The following is a 24,604-nucleotide window of genomic DNA, read 5'->3' as shown; positions in this document are numbered from 1 at the left end:
ATACAAAGGAAAAGGTTTGTAATTAGCATATTAATGGTCTGCATGTTAATAAAAACTTCTAAAGTGCCAGAAGGTGCTTTAAAACAACTTGTTCTCTGGTAAGTACTTTAAATAATTCTCCTGCAATTTGTTTACAGTGTTAATTTACATTATCTACAAATGAAGATTGGTTTGTTAAATAACTGTTAATTTCATCCTATCCTCTATCTTTTTAAATCACAATTTTTCGCCCATAACATTTAACTTTACAGGTTTCTTTCAGTTGCAAGTTCTATGATTAATGACAGATATTTGTACTTCTATATTTTAATACTAGCTACTTGGATGCTCTAGGAGTCATAATATCTCAAATAAAATAACAAAACAGTAAAACTATTCTTTATTCAGTGTCCTCATTTTGCCCTTCTGACCTACTGGACTTAAAGTTACGTGAAAGCAAAGCTCAGTTTTCTCGAGGCTTTTCTGCAGAAGGCCTTCAAGAAGTGGTGAATATTTTGATGTAAAAGATTTTCTCTTTGAACTGTTCCTGGGCTAGAGTAAACCAGAACTAGGTATACATATCTTTAATTATATATATGTATTTTATATATATATATATATATATATATATATATATATTTATATATGAGAACTCATGCCATTAATGAGGCAGGCAGGAAGGAAGATGAGGCTGGGGAGGGGCTCAGGCAGAGTTTGTGGAAGGCCTTGTAGACTGGTCTAAAGGGTCCCAGGAACCTGGACACTCCATTCGCATTTATGTTTACATTCCTTACCCATCACACACACTCTCTTGTAAAATTTCTCTTCATTCTCCAGGTCCAGCTCAAATTTACAATTTCTGTAATAATACTTCTGTACCCCTTAAGGTAAAGATACCCATATCTTCCATTCTATTATTGCACCAATTTGTTAAAAATACAACACTAATTGTGTTATGTTGAAATTATCTAATTGCATGACTGTGTCATGATTAAACTACCCACCCATGCTATGAAAGCAAGAAGCATATCAAAGAATCAAATTTTATCAAAAAAGCAAATTCTGTAGATCACCAAGGTCAGAAAAATCTAGTGAGCCCATAACAAAAGAAGTTACATGATCCATTAAGGACTCTTGCTAAAAGCTGCCCAGTGTGATATTTTGAATGGGAAAATCAAATTGTTTTACCTTTTTTCATACATTTCACCATTTAATTTTTAAAATATTATTCAAATTTATGTAACTGAATGTCAGTACTATATTACTTTACACATGTGTACATATATATATTTGTACAGATATTTATATATACATGTACTTATGTATATAAATTCAAATATATATAAGTACAATTTAGATATGGCCAATAAAACATGAATGCTTTTAAAAATTATTTGGTCTACATACTCTTGTCAAGTATACATGATGTTTTAGATTAAACCTTCTGAAAAGTCAACTTTCTCTTCAAGTAGCAAATAGGAAATAGAACAATGTAGGTATTATATAGGTAAGGCAGATTGCAAATTTTCAAACTGATATCTAACTCAAAAACTGGCAAATAGGCAGATAAAAGAAAAAGCTTAAGAACTAGTAAAAATGCAAAAAAAATATTTTTTCAACTTCATATCAATCTCATTCCACACCCCCACTCCTTTTTCTTTTTCCTTATCTCCCACTTTCCTTCTCTAGCACTGTAAAGACATATTGTTTCTTGAGTTATTTGATAAATCAAAATCCTTCTCAAACAATTTCAATCCTCCAACTTCAAAATTATATTGTTTCTTTCATAAGCCAGTAAGATTCGAGGTGATGCTGATTTGAACTACTTAATTAGCTGATCACATAGTAAAAGGAATTCACTGTATATTCATGTTTGTAATCCTTACGATTTTTTTCTCCTCTTTAGTTTTTTTAAAAAATTTGAACATTAAGCTTATAAAAAGCCTTGCAGAAAATGGTGGTGGGGGAAGATGCAGAGTTAGCGTCTCCCCACAACTAGGGCTCCTGCCTCCCACTGGTGGGGGACTCTGATGCCAAAGGAGACAGGAGGAAACCCAAAGTGAACCGGTAGGATGTAGGAGGACTAAGGGGGTAGGAGAAGTGGAGGCCAGACAGGATCGGTGCCTCTGAGGCCAGGGAGATGAGGAGAGTCAGGGGGGTGGGGCCCTCCAGGAGGAGCGGGAGAGGAGGGGAGGGCAATTGCTCCACCCACTCGAGCCCAGGAAGCCTGCAGGGTTCCGAGGTGAGGTCCCCTGCTCTCTGAGACCTGGGGTGGGGGGCACGCCTGGGCCCCTTCTGTTCCTTGAGCCTAAGCCCCAACTGCCACGGCCCACGGTGTCCAACCCTGTGGGTCCTGAGCATTGGCAATGCCCACCACCCAAACCTCACCCTTGCTTAGGTCCTGCCTTGCACAGCAAGGCCTTTCCCCACTTTTTTTTTTTTCTTTTCCCTCCTCCTCTTTTTTACTATTGTGGTACTGATGTACATTCTGGTTGTTGATTCATCTATATATTTATTTCTATATTCTTCCTAACATATCTGTTAGTTTCCTAGTCTAATTTTTTATTTTTTGAATTTTATTTTATTTATTTTTTATACAGGAGGTTATTATTAGTTACCTATTTCATATATATTAGTGTATATATGTCTATCCCAATCATCCCACCATGACTACCCCCCTTGCCACTTTACCCCCTTGGTGTCCATATGTATGTTCTCTACATCTGTGTCTCTATTTCTGCCCTGCAAACCGGTTCATCTGTACCATTTTTCTAGGTTCCACATACATGCATTAATATACAATATTTATTTTTCTCTTTCTGACTTATTTTACTCTGTATGACAGTCTCTAGGTCCATCCACATCGCTACAAATGACCCAATTTTGTTCCTTTTTATGGCTGAGTAATATTGCATCCCATATTGTACCACATCTTCTTTACCTATTCATCTGTTGATGAAGATGTAGGTTGCTTCCATGACTTGGCTGTTATAAATAATACTTCAAAGTATATTGGGGGGCACATCTTGTTTTGAATTATGGTTTTCTCTGGATATATGACCAGTAGTGGGATTGCTGGGTTATATGATAATTCTATTTTTAGTTTTTTAAGGAACCTCCATACTATTATCCATAGTGGCTGTATCAATTTACATTCCCACCAACAGGGCAAGAGGGTTCCCTTTTCTCCACACCCTCTCCAGCATTTGTTGTTTGTAGATTTTTCTGATGATGCCCATTCTAACTAGTGTGAGGTGATATCTCATTGTAGTTTTGATTTGCATTTCTCTAGTAATTAGTGATGTTGAGCAACTTTTTATGTGCTTCTTGGCCATCTGTATGTCTTCTTTGGAGAAATATCTGTTTAGATCTTCTGCCCATTTTTTCATTGGGTTGTTTGTTTTTTTTTAATATTGAGTTGCCTGAGCTGTTTATATATTTTGGAGATTAATCCTTTGACAATATGGTACTGGCACAAAAACAGAAATATAGATCAATGATACAGGATAGAATGCCCAGAGGTAAACCCATGCACATATGGGCACCTAATTTATGACAAAGGAGGCAAGAACATAAAATGGAGCCTCTTCAATAAGTGGTGCTGGGAAAACTGGACAGCTACAAGTAAAAGAATGAAATTAGAAAGCTCCCTAATACCATATACAAAAATAAACTCCAAATGGATTAAAGACTTCAATGTAAGATCAGACACTATAAAACTTTTAGAGGAAAATATAGGAAAAACCCTCTTTGACATAAACCACAGCAAGATTTTTTTTGACCCACCTCTTAGAGCAACTGAAATAAAAACAAAAATAAACAAATGGGACCTAATGAAACTTAAAAGCTTTTGCACAGCAAAGGAAACTATAAACAAGACAAAAAGACAACCCTCAGAATAGGAGAAAATATTTACAAATGAAATGACAGACAAAGGATTAATCTCCAAAATATACAAACAGCTCATGGAGCTCAATATCAAAAAAAAACAAACAATCCAGTTAAAAAATGGGTGGAAGACCTAAATAGACATTTCACCAAGGACACATACAGATGGCCAAGAGGCACATGAAAAGATACTCAACATCAGTAATTATTAGAAAAATGCAGATAAAAACTAAAATGAGGTATCAACTCATGCTGGTCAGAATGGCCATTATCAAAAAATCTACAAACAATAAATGCTGGAGAGGGTGTGGTGAAAAGGGAAAACTCCTGCCCTGTTGGTGGGAATGTAAACTGATACAATGACTCCGGAAAACAGAATGGAGGTTCCTTAAAAAACTAAAAATAGAACTACCATATGACCTAGCCATCCCACTACTGGGCATATACCCTGAGAAAACCATAATTCAAAAAGAGACATGTACCATAATGTTCATTGCAGCACTATTTACAATAGTCAGGACATGGAACCCACCTAAATGTCCATCGACAGATGAATGGATAAAGAATATGTGGCACATATACACAATGGAATATTAGCCATTGAGTTATTTGTAGTGAGGTGGATGGACCTAGATTTTGTCATACGGAGTGAAGTAAGTCAGAAAGAGAAAACCAAATATCACATGTTAATGCATATATATGGAATCTAAAAAAAAAAAAAATGGTACTGATGATCCTAGTTGCAGGGCAGGAATAAAGCGGTAGACATAGGAAATGGACTTGAGGACAAGCAGTGGGAGGTCGAAGCTGGGCCGAAGTGAGAGTAGCATCTACATATATACACTACCAAATGTCAAATAATTGGCTGGTGGGAAGCAGCAGCATAGCACAGGGAGATTAGCTCGGTGCTTTGCAGTGATCTGGAGTGGTGGGTTAGAGAAGATGGGAGGAGGCTCAAGAGGGATGGGATATGGGGACATGTGTATGCATATGGCTGATTTGCTTTGCTGTGAACACAGTATTGTGAAGCAATTATACTCCAATAAAGATCTATTAAAAAAAAAGCCTTGCACTGCTATTTACTGAAATGTATGAAGTGAGAGAATGAATATACAAATGGACAATGATCAGACCAAGTAGAAAAATAGAACTCTGACTCCAAATCTGCAGCAACCAGTCCAGGAAGCCAAACTACAACCTCTGTAGTAATTGTCTCAAATGGTCAGAACTTTATCAATAAATGCCAGTTTCCTTAATTTTTGTCTGTACTTCCAACTTAGGACAAACTAGAGGAAGCCTAATCAATCACATAGGATGCCCCACTTCTGGTTAGCTCACCTCCAACTACCCCAGGCCAATAACCTCCAATCAGGGCATACCTGAAGCCTTGCTTTTTTTCATTATAAAGCTTTTACACTCCTCTGCCTGCCTTTGGGTCTCTGCCAAATTCCGGTGATGGTGGCTGATTCCCTTGCTATAGCAAGCTCTTAGTAAATAGCCTTTGCTTGTTTTAATTTAGGTGTCTTTTTGTTTATTTCCACAGAAGAGATCATCTTTACTAGTTCAATAAAGGGAAATTAGATAGATTCATTTTTGCAATCAACCACTATCTTTGTTCTGTTCTGGCACAATAATAGTGTTAATATACAAAATACTGAATTATGTGTTTCTCCTGCAGTATGACACCTCCACCGAGCAAACATCAATTTCCTCCATTTCTAGAAGCCGAAAGTGACTACAAGCTCCTTCCTCTGAACTTCTCCTTCCCAGTCATTTCACAGCTGAATCAGTCTACCTACAATGCTTCTTCGAGAGAAGCGTATGACTGTCATGACTAACTTGATTGTGCTTATGTATTCTTATCTATTTTAGGTTTTAATTTATTTTGAGAGAAGTAGAAAGGAAAAAGCAGGATAAAATAAAGTTGTAAAAAATGTGATGCTAATTTTGCCAGCTTAAAAAAAAATAGAATATTTATGCACAGTTCTGATAGTAACATTTGTTTCAAACATTCCTTTGTCTTAATGAAAGTGTAATATTAATTTAAAAAAGAGTGGGTCAAAAAAAGGGAAGAGATTATTCAAAGAAATAAGCCAAATATTTAAGTTCCAATTTATTTAGCTCCCTCCATTGTGGCTGTTAAATATTTTTCCAAAGTTGAATCACATCTATCAGCATTAAACTTATAAGGTAGAGAAACCAGGACTAATGTTTTAATTTAATTACATAACTCACAAAAAAATTAAAATAACTGGGAAAGTACACTGAAATTATTAAAACACAAGGAATGTGTGTACTTTGTGATACTCAAATTATGAGAATTGAATTAATTATGAGAATGATTTAAAAGAAAGCTTCATTTTCATATCGAACTATTCAAATTCCATGTAAATATATTTTGTTTTCTATTAGTATTGGTCAGGATTACCAAAATCATATATTATGGTAGTTGTGTTTAAAATTAAATACAAGGGTGATAAATGTTAACTATTTTAATACATTATGCACATATTCAATATATAACATAACAGTGGTTAATTATGATTAAAATTGCTTTATATGCATGCAATGGTGTATACAGGTATATGTGTGTGTGTATATATACATGCAAAAGTACTTATGTCAAATATTTATAATTGTGACCATATGTAATTTCCCAATATGAATTTGCCTGAACAAACATTGAAAAATATGGTTAAATTATAATACTTAAACTAATATGATCCTGGTATTAGCTAGAAGAATAGCTTTGATAGCCCAGAGGCAGTATAGAGAAAAGAATTCCTACACAGACACTTATTTAGTATATGCTACATGTAGAGACCTATAACAGTATCAAGAGAGGGTGATAAACAGTGATGGTACTTATATAAGTCCATAGAAAATATCAATTTAGAGCCCCAACCCCATAAAATTAACAGTTTTTGTATCCCATGCAAAATAAATATTATTGAAAAGCAAAAAAATCTTGCTACTTCTAATGATATATTTTCACTATATGAAAAGCTAAGATCCCACTAGCATAAATGGGTAAAGAGCATGTACACCTAATTTACAAAATAGGTAATAAAATAGCTAATGACTATATACTCATTGCAAATATATTAATGATCCTATTACATCTCAAAAATATAAAGAAATTCAATTAAAAACACAGAACTATTTTTTTCCTATTAAATTAGCAGAGATTGACTAGTTTGTGAACCACCAGGCAATTTCATTCACTGTTGGGTGGAATAATAATTGGTACTATGATTTAGGAGGGCCATTTGTCAATATGTATCAACAGCCTTTAAAATATTCATATTCATTGACCCTTACTTTGAATTATACAAATGTGTTCTAAGAACATTAGAGATAAAAAATGGCAACCCCCTTCCCCCTAAACCAACACAATAAAAGAAAACAAATGAACAAAACTAAAGGAAAAGCATATGGGAAAGGTTAGATATTAGAATATCAAAGAAGCAATAAATTTTTGCTTTTAAAATATTTCCAATTATGGAGGAAAATTTTATATTATAATGTTAATCAGAGAAAAACAGAAAACAAAACTATAAGTTTTGAACTCAAATATATATATATATATATATAATATTTTAAACATATATGGAAAACTATTAATATTGATTACCTCTGGTAGATATTTATGACTAATTTTCTTTCTACATTTTGTCTTGAAAGTTCTATATAATTTTTATCATAAAATTTAAATATGTATACATAAATGAAATAGCAGCTAGTAAGAAATTAGGACAATAACTATAACCGTGCCAACTATGTAATATGCAATGTAAAAAATCAACCGAAATGTATAGGAAAGGCAGACAGCAAGAGGTCTTGATAAAGTAAAAAAATCAGGATGTTCATCTAAGAAAATGGCCATTAATCTAACCTCTGGAGATATTTTAGGATATAGCTGAAATAGTTCAGCAAGTTGAATATTTGAGGTCTAAAGAGACAAAGTGCAGTGTGTGGAAAGATAGAAGCAGGATTGTTAGTGAGTTTCACTTTAGGACATATTGTACGGAGATGACCCCCAGTAGACTTCCAAGCTAGGTTATTTAAGATTCCTCTTAGAGTGAGGGGGGTTTCAAAGGGTTGGAGATGCAATAGCAGGATCCAGTCACCCTGGCTTTGGGGAGATGATAAGAACCAATAGGCCAAACTGCACCAGCTCCAACCAGGTATTTTGAGATGTACAGAGGGACTTTCTATTTCCATTTCCTGCATGAAGATTTAGAAGCCTCAGGGCTTAAGTAGAAAGATACTGGGTGGTAAAATAGACATCAACTTGGAATTCAAAATAGCTATTTCCCTTTGGGGGCTGGTGAGTGACAGTGCATACTAGCACAGGTTTGGAATGATTAATTACAAATCTTTAGGACTCCAGGAAAGGCCCAGTTTGTCCTGGCCCTTTACATTCCAAATGAGTAGAGAAGAGGTGAATCTAGAAGAGCATCATAAGTACATTTGAAACAGCTAGAATAACAGGAGGTCAGAGAAAGTCAGATATCAACAACAAAATAAATCAAGAGGTCCTTATGTATTAGAAAACATACAAAGTCATGCTAATTTAGAATTCTGATTCATCATATATTTGTCTCATGAAACTGTGTATATAAACAATGCTCAGTATCACTTATCATGGAAATATTGAATTCATGCTGATTTGATGATAACAGATTTTACATCATCTTTGGCATGATGAGATAGAAGTTAGTCATTTGGGTAGCTAAATTTCATCTTAAAGTTTTCTGAGGAGGATTGGACCTATAGAATGACATTTTCCTGATAATTTTACTTGTAGCAAATAAAGAAAATCAGAATAATTCTACAAATTTAGTATCTAATGATTAAATACTTATTCTGAACTTAGTATCCTTAAAATGTAGTACTGTGTTGCTGGCAGATATGGAGATCTCACAAACAACTTCATCAATGAGGACTGATGGTAAATTCCAGTATATCTAGGAAAAATTAATATTAACATAGAAAATATTTCACTTAATCCTATATTACATTTTAAAGATGTTTGTTCAACTCTGCTCTGTGATTGTATGTTATGATTATCTTTTACATTCCTATATGTACTATGTCCCCATATTTTGAAAAAGACATATCTTTGTATTAAACAGAGAAAGCATTAAGTAATCAAGGTATTAACAAGTTAAAGTATTAAACGATCAAAGTTACATGACACAAATTGAATTCCACATAGAGTTTTTTTTTAAATGTTGGCAAATGTGTACATCATCAATGAATAGAATCAGTTCAAACTAATGTCTATTAAATTTGCTTCAGGGAAATCAAATGAAATAGGCATAGGAATGTGAAAGCAGCATTAGGATTTCTCAATATCAGAAGCATGGAGGGCTCTTGGAGGTGGAGAGGCAGTGTTTGTGAGTTACATGAGAATATTTGAATCCTATGGAATATTCAGTTTGGAGAGACCCTGAAGAGGAGTTATGCAGTTGGTCTAAGAAGGGCCTAAGAAAACCTAAGAAACAAAGAAGCTTTCCTCCACTAATCACCACACAGAGATCTCAACTTGCCAACTTGATGATATTTTGCTACTCAGGATGAAAGTGGTAGTGTGGAGAGGAAGCAAAAACAAAAACAAAAACACCTACGATAAGCCCCCAAGCATTTGTCTTGCCTTTCAATTGACCCTGAATCAAGAGAACTCATGACCATCACGGAGATAAGCAAACCAGTGCCAGAACACAAGAACAGGATGATAAGTCCTTATAAATAACAATTAAAAACATATAATTAAACATAAAATAATAATTAAAACTCACTCACATCATTACCCGCAATACTGATGGCTCAAGAGAGTGGACAATGCCTGTAGACTATTGACAGCAAATGTGTGCCAAAGATCTGATAGAGAAAAGTATGTCATTTTTCTATGAGATTAGAAAGTCAGGGGAGTAAGAAATAAGAAAGAAGAAAGAAGCAATGGGTGGGAGATAGTAAAAGAATTTGATAAGCAAGATAATTGGGATATAGTATGTTTTGTAGCACTATAGCTATCACAGCCATCAGACAGATCTCAAGTCAATACTTCTACATGGTATAATAAAGAGTTCAGCTGTTTGAGTCTGAGTTGCTAATCCATTAGAGACATTTATTTCTGTACAGGTTCATGCAAGTTTAAAAAAACAGCACAGGTCTTGAAAAATGTGGCTTTTACCTGGTGTTTAAAATCATTTGGAACATTTTGTTGTTCATTTGCTTCATTTCTCAGCAATAATTACATTCCTAGACATGCCTCAGGAAATTGACTGATTTTTTGTCGAATAGATGGTCCACCTTTTGGCATAGGGCAGTGCTATTGATTTTCTCTGTAGAGCTGGCTATCAGCCTCCTATGAAAGCCTGTGCTATTGTGGGCTCTGAGAGACATGGTAAGGTTCCCAGAAACTAGCAGTGTTTTCCACCAGAGTGCAGCGTCTACTGACATGCCAGCACGCTGTCTCTTTCAGGTGGGGATCACATTCTAAAAGAAACGGAGCTTCAGGCAAATGGAGCTTCAAATAAAAAATGTATTCAGCTCTTGTGGTTAGGCTTTTGACCTGTCCTGTGTTTCACAGTACTTAAAATCTGAAAGTCTCCAGATTCTTTGCTAAAATAATTTTCTTCTTTGCAAAACAATGACATTAACTTGCTTCCAGTACCATAAATAGAGTTTTTCCTTCCAAATGTTAGCCTCAGTATAACTTCCTGAGAGTTTCAGTGATGTTTACATGTTTGATCTGTGAGAAGTCACAGGTGGGATGTTCAATAATGTTGAGCAATTGAGCCAGTAACCCTCTTGGGTTCAGTTTCCTAAGACGATTTATTTCCCACAGTGGGCAATTAGTTGTTGCTATGCCCCTAGTCTTTCTGGCACTACTCTGCCCTCATCCCCATTTGTATGTTATTAATAAATTATCATCTTCTCTCTAATTATCTTTGATTCAGATTCTGAAGAAAAAAGCACGTAATCATGAGAAAATAGAAGGGATAACAACTCTTAGATATTAAATCAATACACATGCCTGGATTTATTACAGTTTTAAGTCACATCTATTGCTAATTCATAAACCACTGAGATTTGTTTATAATGAGCTCTTTTCTAAAATCAGCGATTGCATGTGTGATTACAAATATTTGTCTATCATTATTTTAAAATAAAATAGTATTTGATTAAAATATTTTATGTAATACTTATCCTTATCAAAACTTATCAACTCTGAAAGTACATAATCCTAGTTGTTAAAGGTGCCAAATATATCAACTATCCATGCTGACCATAACTTGCAAAGATTGAGAGGGAAATACAGTTACGTTGATGTACATTATCATTTATAAAAGTGAATACAGATTGATATCACCACGTGCATCACCACACTGGCAATAAGATGCCCAGATGTCAAATAAATAATATAAGCTAGTGAAGATTTCTTATCTCCTATACAATACTTCTTTGGTATCATTACATTTATTTTGCTGATGGCACAAAAAGTTCAATTTTTCAGGAAGAAAGCACATTTATGGGTTAGGTATTTTATTGTGCTTATGTCAGAGTTACTAACATTTTTCATTTTCCAAACTATCAATATTAATGGGAAAAATGAGACAAAGCATTTCAAATAGAGATTGATGCTCAATTTATCTTTAATTCAATAATTTATGAGGTATTCATTCAATTAGGTTATGTGGGAGAGCCACAGAAGTCTTTATCGTCTATATACTTACTGGAGGGCAGAAAAGAAAACATATTTACTATAATTTGTGGTTGAAAGTATTACATTCCATGAGAAATACTGGTATATTGTTCTGAGACTTAAGTGGAAGGGGAGAATACTTCAGCTAAAGGAACTGAGTATGCTTTTATGATAGAACAGTTGATGTGAGTTTTGACATGTGGGTGAGGTTTAAATATTGAGAGATGAAATAGAGGATATGAAAAAAGAAACCACGTGAGATCTTTCTTCATTCTTAGTTCATGTGCGCTGAGACTGACCCTACTTCAGGTTCAGGCATGAACTCTAACTGTACTGCCATGCAGTATACCTTCCCCATACTCTTCTTAGTTAAGGTGTCAGTGCTACTGATTGGTTTACTCTGTGGGGCTGCCTATTAGGTTCCTGTCAGAGCAGGTGCCATCTGTGAGAGTGAAGGTCAAAAGCTCTAAAGTAGGGGCTGGATTCAAGATGGTGACCATTTCTGCTTCTGCTTCAACAATTTTCTGGTCTCCTGCTACTTTATGGACCACTCCTTCTCAGTCTCCTTTGGCTGGATCTTCCTCCTTCACTCTATCTCTCAATACATATCAGAGCCCCGGGGCTCTACCCAAAGAGCTTCATTTTGATCAGTGCCTTTAAATACCATATTTGTGCCAGAGCATTATTGAATCATGTGTCTCCAATTGCATAGCAGAGAATATTTTATCATTTGGATATATTAAGTACCTGTATTTTGTATTTTTTAAAAATCTCTGGAACTTTTCATCTATATGATTTACAACGATCTTTTGGATAAAACCACTTTGAATTTGCCTTCTGTCATATGCAACCAAAGGAATCCAGGTCAAAAACACATAGTGATAATGCTGGAAAGCTAGTTCGAAGCATGTTTTCAATAGTCTCCAACTCCAGCTTCACTCTTCCAGTCATCCAGTCATTGGACATTTATTGAGAAACTACACTAGAATCGTGTTCAACATGATTACATATCTATCAAGGGGAGACATATAAAATGATGAAATAAAATCATTTCAATTGGGAAAAACGTTTTGAGGGAAAACAAAAGTGATATTAACTAGCTTTCACAAAATCAGGAATGGTCATGTGGTTGGTGATATTTGATATGTGTGATTCTAGAATATATATAGTTTACCAGGTATAATTGCCAAGTGTAGAATAGAGGGAAAATTCACTATAACCCAATGTATTCCTTAATTTACTTTAGTGTTAAAATATCGCTGACTTTAATTTCTAAGTGTTATTTTATTCATAGCAGTTTGGAAGGTTCTTAAATGTTAATAGTATTATCTTTAGTAGTAAATATTCAGTGGCTTTATATATAAGAGATCAGAATTTCACCAAAATCATATAGTTGAATGATATAGGTCATGGGGAAGTTATATAGTGAAGAGCAAATGCCTTAAAGTTAGAGCTGTGCTCAAGACCCAGGCCCTCACTAACTGACTATATAATATAATTTATGTTCTAGACAGTGTTCTAAGGGGCAGGAACCCACAGATAAAAATCCCTATCATTTTAGAGCTTATATTCTAGTATGGGAGACAGACAAAAAAATCAGCAGAAGAAATATATATATTGGGTGGGCCAAAAAGTGCCTTTGTTTTTTTTTTTTTTTTTTTCTTTTTTTGCAGTACGCGGGCCTCTCACTGTTGTGGCCTCTCCCGTTGTGGAGCACAGGCTCCGGACGCACAGGCTCAGCAGCCATGGCTCACGGGCTTAGCCGCTCTGCGGCATGTGGTATCCTCCCAGACCGGGGCACGAACCCGTGTCCCCTGCATCGGCAGGTGGACTCTCAACCACTGCGCCACCAGGGAAGCCCCGTGCCTTTGGTTTTTTAAGCAAAAATAAAAGACACGTTTACCACTTTCTCCAAGAACTTTATTGAACACTGTATTCAGCCTTTTGTTCCACTACCTTCTGCCATTTTTCAGGCAACTTCATAATTCCATCTTCCCAAAACTTTTTATCTTTTTGAGCAAAGAACTGTTCCAGGTGCCTTTTACAGTCTTCCAGGGAATTGAAATTTTTTCCATTAAGAGAATTTTGTAAAGACTGAAATAAGTGGAAATCGGAAGGTGCAATGTCTGGTGAATATGGCAGATGAATCAGAACTTCCCAGCCAAGCCGTAACATTTTTTGCCTGGTCATCAAGGAAATATGTGGTCTTGCCTTATCCTGATGGAAGATTATGCATCTTCTGTTGACTAATTCTGGACGCTTTTCGTCGAGTTCCACTTTCAGTTGATCTAATTGGGAGCAGTACTTGTTGGAATTAATCGTTTGTTTTTTTGGAAGGAGCTCATAATAGAGGACTCCCTTCCAATGTCACCATATACACAACATCACCATCTTTGGATGAAGACCAGCCTTAGTCTCTGGTGTGGTTGTTGGTGGTTCATTTTGCTTGCCCCATGATCTCGTCCCTTCATTCCACACTGCTGTACAGTATCCACTTTTCATCACCTGTCACTATTTGTTTTAAAAACGGAATGTTTTCATTACATTTCAGTAGAGAATTGCATGTGGAAATATGGTCAAGAAGGTTTTTTTCACTTAACTTATGTGGAACACAAACATCAAAGCAATTCACATAACCAAGATGGTGCAAATGACTTTCAATGCTTGATTTGGATAGTTTGAGTATGTTGGCTATCTCCCTCATGGTATAACATTGATTGTTCCCAATGACTGTTTAGATGTGATCACTATTAACTTTAACTTGTCTACCCGACCATGGAGCATCGTCCAGCGAGAAATCTCCAGAACAAAATTTTGCAAACCACTTTTGACACGTTTGATCAGTCACAGCACCTTCTCCATACACTGCACAAATCGTTTTGTGCATTTCAGTTGCATTTTTACCTTTCTTGAAGTAATAAAGCATAATATGCCAAAAATGTTGCTTTTTTCTTCCATCTTCAATATTAAAATGGCTACACAAAAATTCACCAATTTTGATGTCTTTTTTTTAAATGTATGCTGATCTGACAGCTGTAACATACAATCTAACAAAATTATTTAGAATGAACTTAAAGAGAGCTAAGTGTTACTAGAGCCATCTTATGGAAAAAAAAAACAACAACAACGAATGAACCTTTTGGCCCACCCAATATATTATAATATATATAAGATATACATATTATAATGGCAATGAGTGTTATAAGAGACAAGCCAGGGTAAGGGATATCTGATGTGCAGAGGAAGGAATCATGGGTCATCATTTTAGTCAGCTCAATTGAGAGAATTAGATTGAGCAAAGAAAGAAGGAGGAAGCCATGTTGTTCTCTGGGTCAAAAGAGTTTTAGACAGGAAGAAGAACCAATGCAAAAGCCTTACAGCTGGACTATTTTTACAAGATTCAAGAAACATCAAGAAGATAACTTTTATGAATTATAAATTGGATATAGAGCTGATAATGAGATATAGCATTGTAAAATATTACATGTAAAGTCCTTGGAACAGTGCCTAGTAGTAGGTAGTATGTAATTCATGCTAGACAATATTAAACTTATTATTATCAATATTATTATTGTGTTACTTCTGTTAGGCAAAGATGTTTCTCTGATGGTTTTAGAATGCTACATAGCCTTTAAAAATCATTCACTTTGGAAGCTATTATTCTTTGATATCAAATGTGGGCAGAGCTCTGGCATTTGTCTGAATTAAATAATTGCATTCAAGATGCCTGTACCATTATTTTATTTGGATCCAAATGAGCTTGAAGAAAAGTTTCTAAGTCCAGCATATTTTACTATCAAGCTATTGTTTTCCCTAACATAAGAACTGTGGCAGGCATTTAATAAGAATATTAATTGACATTTAATTCAAATATTTCTTGAATTAATGAATCATACCATCTTTTTCATCCAAAGGAAAAAAAAAAGTTATCATGAAGGAAATGATTCCAACTTAAACTCTTTTACTTAACCCCAGCTGTTGTAATTCTGTTTATGAAATTCTGTCCATTTATTGGACTACTAATTTAACTTGGAAACACTTTGAAAAAAGGACATTGCCTTTTTATTTTAAATGCCTGGGACTTTTCTTGGTGTTTTATGTGCAATAAATGCTCAATATATGTTTGTAATGGATAATTAGGAAGAGTGTGACATTTACAACATGTTAGAATTTAAGAGACTTGAAAAAACTTTACAAAAGCCTAAATTTTAATATTATTTTTAAGTAACAAAAAAACCCTGAAAGCAGTGTTTTCATAAATTTATTTTTTTCCCCTAAATTTCTGACATGGTCTGAGTAACTTAAATTTGTACCTAGGCTGCAAGTACAGTATTAACTGATTTCTGAAGAATTTTTTCCTCAGGAAATGATTTGACATTTCAAATCGATTGAGTTTCAATTGTTTAATGAAAGACAAAGGGAAACAGGATTTAGCATGTCTAACCACAGTATTTGAACATGACCAGAACAATCAAGGGAAGATTTTTTGCCTGGAAAATAGTTAATCCTTTTTATAGGCATTAAGCCACTCCTTAGACTAAATTTATCATATCAGGAACATCACAGAAATAAAGCCACATATTAATAGCCTTAGAATCATATCCAAGACTAAGCATCTTGAAGGATTCCTTCTTCCCCTTTAGGAGCTATAACTTTTTTTGGTTTTCTTTTCCAATTTTAAAATTGGCAAACAGCTTTACCTTTTTTGTGTTTATATGAAAGACAAGTACACATAAGTGTGGGCATGCATGTGTGTAACATGTGTGTATCTTTAACCTCTCAGTGTACATGTGGAATTAATTGAAATAAAAAAGCAAAGCTCTGAAATTGTCTTAAGATTTAATTAAATTCATAAGTAATAAAAGAGACAAAGTATTAAAATATATTCTTTTATCCCAGGGTGTCTATATTGTACAAGTTTCAAAGAAATAGTTTCTGTACACTGAAAGATGTTTTCCTTTGTATTTCCTATACAACTAAATCCTGTTAATTTAAGCTTTATATCAGACTAAGAAAGTGTCCAGTAGTCAATTTTCAGAATGAGGTCCCAAGTTTAAAATAGGGACACAGAAAAAAAGTCAATCTAATAGTATCAATGACTGTCTTCAAAGGAAAGAAAAAGAGAAGGTCAAAGTAGAAGACTTTCTCATACATGTAACTAGAAGAGTGTGGAGATGACATCATTGGTTGAAAGACTGATTAAACAATTTATATCTATAAAATTGTATATATAAGAGACAACCTCACAAAATTAGGGTATAATAAGAAAGTTATCAATGTGCAGTGTCATTACTGATAAAAGAGAAAGATTAAAAAAACAATTACAAAAAAACAAAAAATAATTACAACACGCTATGCATATTAGGAGGTTTAATTTATATTCAGCCCAGGGTAATTATCTCATAGTTTGCTGAGAACAAGTCAATTATTTTGTAGTCCCATGAAAACTCCATTTACAAGTAATAGAAAAGAAAGTAAAAAGGATAGTCTGAAACCTGCAGAAAATGCTCTATGGAATATTTAGCACCTTTAAACAAGATGGTCACATGATTTCTAAAACTGATAGAATCCTAAGATGTTACAATTCTTTGTCATTTTTTAAATAGAACTTTCTCCCTTCAGGATCGATACTTGTCTATAATTATTTTAACTGTATCTAGGTAAGAAGACTCCAAGAGGTTTCTGCATAATCAATTTTAGCCTAAAAAGATTAGAAAGTCTCTATATTTAATTTATTTTTCATTTTCAATGTATTTTAGAATAAAAAAGTTTATTACTTTCTTTAAAATAGATTATTCTCATAGTAGTCAATGTGTTATATTCCTGATTTTTTTTCCTTTGGTCTGAATAAAAATTCAAATTGCCAGAGAATATGTACTTTCAATACATAGCTGCTTCTGAGCCCAAATGATGATATAAATTGTTAATGAATATTGCATACAGAGGATAGTAATATATTTGCAATATATCAGAATTAAGTCTATATCACCACTGAGTTAAATTATTTGTAATTAAAAGACATTTTACGTAAGAGCAAATATCTGGTTTATAATATATTCAAGAGGTTAAAAGGTGATATATGAAAGTGAGTTCAAGGTGAGAGTGGAGTCTAAGTGTTAGTATGTTTTTGTGTGTTTATCAATCATATTTTAGCACAGTGAAGAGGGAGAAATATGTATAATTCAGTGTCCTTAGAACATTCATAGAAAAGCCTTTTTTTTCAATAATTTGCTATTGCTTAAAGATAATTCCCAAATTTGTGTTAGGCTTTGTCCACATCTCTTCATTTAGTTTTTCTTTTATTTGACAAAACTTTACTTATTTAATCAGTATACTATATGTACTAAGAGGTAGGTTCAATTTTTTTAGTCCCAACAAAATTTGCAAAATTCATTGCCTTGCATGAGATAGGAAAAGCCTTTCTAGAATCATATCATTTAGCTTTTGAATAAGTATGTTTATATAATACAAACATAAAATAACCTGTTCATGAAAAATAAAATAAAATGGCCAAATATATTTCTTTTTTTTTTTGATTGCCAGTTAACTTTATTTATTTATTGGGAATATACATATCAAGTATATAAAATGGAGTTTAACAAGCAATTACAAAGGAAATAATTTGTACAACTACCACCCAAATCAATAACCCACAAAACCCCAAATATGCACACCCCTTTTACAACTTCACCGTCATCTTTGTCTGTAGGCAGTATCTAGTTGGGTTTTGCCTTTTTATCTAAACTGGCAGTCTCTTTTTAATTGGTATGCTTAGATTGTTCACATTTAATGTGATTATGGATTGGATTAAAATCTACCACTTTGCCAGCTCTTTTCTATTTGGTCCAAACTTTTCTTTGTTTGGCCAAATATATTTCTATCATAAGACAAATGCCCTTGAAATTCAAGAATGTGCATTCAACAAGATGAAGTAAAAGTTTGGTGCAAAGAATTTGCTGGTAAAAAATATATAAATCTCAAACTGATTTTTAGTAAAATGTATTTTCCATTAAATTGCAAATCCCTAGTCTCAGCATCACAGTCTGTGTAATTAAGAAAAAAAAAATAAAGTGAATAAACAATGCACAATTTGTAAGGTATTGCTATTTTTAAAAAGTAATATACTTCCGTAAGACAGTAGATCCAAAATTATCTTACCATGTCTTGGGTTTAGTTATGCTGATAAGCTTTGCCTCTTGGGTATAGATGCCATTTTTATGTAACTGAGAAATACACTAAACATTTCTATATACTAAAATTTAGTTATTCTTCTATGGTAGTTTCAGGTAGATATGGAATTTGTGTGTGTGTGTGTGTGTGTGTGTGTGTGTGCTAAAGCTATACTCTCCTTCAGCTACCAAATGGTAGGTAGGTTGAACCTTCTCTCACTTTATATAATGCTGCAGATATAACAAAGTGAATTGCTTTTAAGTCAATTTTGTATGCATTAGGGAAAAAATTGGGGGGGCAGGGGCTGATTCATATATAGGTAAGCGAGAATCCTTAGCTGAATGTCATCAGTAAATTCACATTAGCAATACTTAGGTTAAACAGATAAAGTGTGCTAAGTCTACAATGAAATACTTCCTATACTTTATTTGTTCTTTAATAAACCTTCAAACACACAAATTTATTGGTCTTTAGACGTCTGCTCTTTCCTCCATTTTTATTCAGTGGAACCAACAAATAATATCCTCTTATGATCCCCATGTCCCTAAATATAACTAACGCTTCTGGATTTATTGGAAAGGAAGAGGCCAACCATTTCTCAGAAGTAAATAAATGATACTACAAACCAGCTTTGCAAATGTATCATAGTTATCCACCCTTTTGGGGTAGAAAAGATACATTATCTCGTGGTAGTTTTCTTAGTAGTTACAATTCACTAAATTCAATTATCTTACTTGATCGAAACCTGAGCAAAGTTTTTATGACAATACTGGTGCAATTAGCTTATCTTCCAGAAAGCAGGGACAATGGTAGAGCATTCTCCCAAAGTGACTTCAGAGGGAGGAGATCAGTGGGGCACGAGCTAACCAGCCTCTGACTGGGGAGGGCTGGCTGTCCTCAACAGAACACAAACTGCTTCCCAATTTGTGGGAAGAATTTAGAATTTAGCAATTCTAAAAATGTATCACTGCTATTCTAACATTAAAAGTAAGCAATGATTTCTTAGGAAAACTTTCAACACTCAAATGAACAAGAACTAGAAGAAAGGGAATTTTCAGAAAAGAGAAAGGATGTTCAAAGGAAGTAACAGTGTTTTATTAAAATAAAATGTCACTACTGTAATTTAAGGATGTAGTCATAAATCTTTTCAGAATACAATATGCAGTATATTGAAAATGTCTAATTCTATATATTTATGAGTTGAATAGGTGCTGAAGAGTCAAAAGCAAATGAGTAAAACAGTACAAAATCAATATGAATATTGATTTCATGACTTTTTTTTTTGGACCTCATCGTATATTTTTGTGTATTTGTGCAGGTTTAAGTATCTTCATGAAGATTTTCATGAGATTTTCTATAATAGTCTAACACCAAAACACTTTCAAATGGACAGCTCTCATTACGGAATATCCCTTCTAATAGTGGCCTGGATGAAAAATGAAAATACATTTGTTGTAGGAGTAGAGCACACTCATGCTTTTATTTGTTTATTTTTTTAGGAAGGTTTATTATGCTCAGCTCAATGTCAGGAGATACCTTCTACATAAGCACTTGCTGGGGCTCTACCTCTTTTATTTTTGTTTAAAATGAAAAATGTAGATAGGTAATACACATATTAATGTATCTATTGATATAACATTCAATAAAATTCACTTTAAATCAGTATACACTATGATTGAGGTATTCAGGTTGAAATCATTCAGAAGCTGAAAATAAATGCAATCATAAAAAGGGGTGGTTATTTCTCAAAATGATTGTTTGCGGGTGTGTCTGCTTTGTATTCATCACCCTGTTAGGTAGAACTCTAGCTAACTAGAATTATTAGTTTTATTCTTCTAAAATATCAGGCACAGACACAGGCCTTCCCAAACACTAAAATTGAAGTTTTTGAGAGGATACTTCAATACTTTTGAGAGGAAAAATAAAATAAACTATATCAGAAAAAGTTATGGTTATATCAATGACATAATAAATAATAACAAGTTAATACTATTCTTGTGTAGAGTATACCTGGAAAAGAGGAATTGTGCACTTAAAAGTTAGCACTAACATGGACAAGGTAAGGCTTGAGAAATACATCCTACATACAGGTTATCTACTGATATATTGCTCGCCTCATTTGTTTCAGGATGTGCTTAATAGCCAAATGGTCAGATCAAGGTAAGGAAGAGATCAGCTGCAAAAGTTCAGAAGCACAGCTTCCTGTCTTACCTTCCACTGAGGAGGAAGCCAATAACCACCGCCAACAAAATGACTCCCACTGTCACAGACACAGCAATTATAGGAATCTGGCTTTGATCGCTGGATGCTGCAACTGCTGATAGGAGACAGAGAAAATGTAGCCTGTGGTTACAGGGATCATATGCATTCAAATGAGAGCTGCTTAATAGTCAGTAATCAATGCAAGGTTTAAGCAATTTACCCACACTTGGCTGAGATTTCCCCTTATATCTCTTCTCAATGGTGTGTAATTGAAAAGACATCTTTAGGAGAAAATATTTATTCTCCAAATGGAAATTTGAAAGAGCCACTAAGTCACTGATTATTTCCTTATCATAAAAAAGAATGTCATTGTTTGTATAGTATTAATTTAGCAATCTTAGGTTTGCAAGACAAAATGTAACTTTGTTTTTTATTTCAAACACCTCCTAAATAGGAGGTGCTAAGTATATGAGATTTGACATTTTTAGAGTTTGCATGTGGCTTTTCTCTAGGAAAAAATAAGTCTCATTATATTAGATAAGACTTTCTCTTATAGATATAGGTTGAAATGTCCAAAATGTCCAAATGATGTGGCTATGAATATAATTTTAAAAACTATAATATCAAGCAGAATATAATCACTAAATATACTTTATTAGTAGGAACGCTTTTTCAAAAATATCAAGGAATACATTTAGAACTTTGTATCTACAGTAAGATTAGATTTGTTTACATGATCTTTTTTAAATACATGAATTTAGATGAAATATTTTATATTTTAATAACACAATTACTATCATAAGAGGAATATGGACATAATTAGATAGCTGTACCTAAAAAAGCAAGGGACTTTTTCTTTTGTGCTGATAGCTAAGTTGATTAAAATAAGAAACTTATAGAGCAAAATAAATTTTATTAATGTTCTCAAGAAACCCTCAATAGGATAACTTAGCATGCTCATTGTTTAATGACATTATCATTTTCATAAATTCAGAGTGGCATGATAACAAATTTTAAGTCACCAAAACTAATAACAACTATACATCTCATGTTTTGTTTTTGACAGTCTCTTACATGATCTTGGCCCTATCAATAGTTTTGGACTTTTAAATGCCACCCTTTCTAGTCTTGTCACCTCATCATTGATTCTTTTAACCAAAATTGACTGACTCTCTGACAATCTTCTTACACTGATCTACATTTTCAACCCTTTCAGGTGAGTCTTCAAGAGCCCAATATCGGCAACAAGTGGTTCATGTATGAGGAAGACTACTACTTACAATAGAAATCTATACTCTTCCCCTCCCTCTTCTTGGATAATAATAGTTGCAATTCAAGGTCCCTTTACCCTGCTTTTTCCTATCCTCTGATGCTGAGGTGTGTGGTAGAGAATTTACTACTGGTGAACAGTATAAATGTAGTAGGGCAAAGCTACTCCATTATGACTAGTAGTAGCCTTCCCTAAGATTTGCTTTATTAATTTCTAAATTCAAATTACTTATTTTCTCAGTCAACTTTCTTTTTGGCAGGTGGCACTGTTTCTAGAGAAAAACATGCAAATTTGGTCCAAATAAGTTCAATGTTATTTCATTTGTGCTCCAAAGCTTTTGGTTCTCTCTTTTAATTTCCTTACAAAGTCATCCCCATAATGTCTTCCTCATTTTCTCAGTAGACTAATCCATTCTAACTTCCCACATTTTAGAAATGATAAACTTTATAGATAAAAGAGAGTGATCAAGTCTGAACTCCATGGTTAAATACAACTCTATACTCTTCTTTTGCTTTACCTAACTCTCCTGTTAGAATCTTTCTTATCTCTTCCAAGATAATGATCTTTAAAGATCTCCCTCCAGGAGAGATTATCATTTCCTTACAGACTGCTTCTCTGCTACTTACAAGCTTAAACAGATAATTTCTCTTGGAGAGAACAAATTCTTATACATAAACTTATTGATATTATTAGTTCAAACTGAATTTGAAAACAGGTCCAACATTTACTATTCATTTGGGTTAAGGTAAATTATTTAACCTTGTAAAGTCTCATTTCATTAATCTCCAGTTAGGGATAATTTCCCTGAATCATTATATTTCTGTTTAGAGATAACACTTAGCATCGTACTTCAACTATTGCCAGCCTTATTTAAATAGAAGATATTACATATACAAATTATCTCCTGTTTTATTTGTTATTCTTATTCTCTCCTATTTTTCAGCATCTTGACTGAGTCATCTAGAACCAGCCTCATCTTCTGAGAACCAACATTACTAAATTTCCTCTGAAACCTCTCTTCTGCCTTTGAGTTCTATGCATGATATATTTGCCGTGTGTAATGAGTACTTCTCCATTTACCTTACCATACACTATAATGAGGTATTTGACCTTGTTGAACATACACTCCACCTTTTAAACTCTTCTCTTGTTTCTATACATCAGATGAGCTGTTTTCTCTTTTTCCCACTCTGAAGCACTGCTTTGTAAGTTCTATTGGCTCTGAATTCTCTTCCAACATTTTATGTGTAAGCAATTCCTGATGAATGACGGTTCTTAATCCTGCCCACTTCTTTCCATCTCTCTTTCTATCTCTTTCTATCTTTCTCGCTTTCTACCTCTTTCTCTCCCTACCTCTCATAGATATTTCTTTGCTCATGACATCAGTTAACTATAAGCTGGCGAGTCCCACATATATATCTCCAACTATTATTTGTCTTCAGCAAATCATTGTATTAAAAAAACAAAACTCTATTCCCTTTATTTGGATTTTATTTTCACATAAAAATAAACATGTTTAAAATAAACCCTTATACCACATCCACCCCAATGGCATTTAAAAAAAAAGCATCAATATATAAATATACCATAAATCAAACCAACAAACCAGACAAATTTTATCTTTTTCTGGTTTCTTTTAAGCAGCACTGAATTTTTCTTAACCCCTACTTACATTTAATCACCAAATATTTTTGTGTTTCTTTTATGTTTCTCCCCATGCATTACTTTTTATTTCATCCAACACTCATCTATTTGATTCAAATCTGCTGGAATATGGTTCATATGTTTTTTAAGTGCTCCCTTTGACTTCTATGTACTCACATGAAATATCAGAAAATATCACTTTGATCATGTTTCTCTGAGCAAAAAGCTAATAGATACCTACTGCCTATGGAAAAAAAATTTCCAAATTCTCCATCATGCTTTCAAAAGCCCTTCTAATCTGACTCTAACAAATCTTTCTGGTCTCAATGTGCCAGTTTGGGACTCTGAAAGATAGGATTTTGGAGGAAGCAGGCATGATTAATCAGAAGTATGGATCAAAACAGGGCAATTTCAGACTAACCAAAGTATTAATTTTGAGAAAAAAATACGGTGCTTAGAAGTGTAAAATGCTTCATTTTTTAGTAATTGCCAAGATCTCTAAATTAACAATGTGCTAAAATGTGCATGTAGGTAGAGGATAATATCTTGCAATAAAACAATTGTTAATGGCATGCCAAAAATTTTCAAAAATATTTAAATTAATATATTTTATGAAAATACTTTGTAAGTAATGTCAAATCACAAATGTTCTTACTTACATGTTTTTATCTGTTGTCCACTGAAATCAGATCTTTTTGTACAATAGGCAATTAAATAAAGGGGCTGTGAGACAGAAT

At 33.8% G+C, this 24,604-nt stretch overlaps 1 protein-coding gene across 4 annotated transcripts in view; it reads right to left on the bottom strand.

The window, feature by feature from the left end:
* The window catches only part of EPHA5 (EPH receptor A5), a 323,812-nt gene that overhangs the window by 62,074 nt on the left and 237,134 nt on the right, over window positions 1–24,604 (bottom strand). For 2 of the 4 annotated variants that reach the window (XM_060109012.1, XM_060109001.1), the window contains exon 8: window positions 20,963–21,068. In XM_060109012.1, the coding sequence (XP_059964995.1) occupies window positions 20,963–21,068 (106 nt within the window). The remainder of the gene's footprint in view (window positions 1–20,962; window positions 21,069–24,604) is intronic. The other 2 variants (XM_060108993.1, XM_060109022.1) reach the window with 1 other exon arrangement.

This window comes from Mesoplodon densirostris, chromosome 1 (genome assembly GCF_025265405.1).
Source record: "Mesoplodon densirostris isolate mMesDen1 chromosome 1, mMesDen1 primary haplotype, whole genome shotgun sequence".
Lineage (NCBI taxonomy): Eukaryota > Metazoa > Chordata > Mammalia > Artiodactyla > Ziphiidae > Mesoplodon > Mesoplodon densirostris.
The sequence above is the reverse complement of the archived record's forward strand: the minus strand, read 5'-3'. Positions and strand labels throughout refer to the sequence as shown.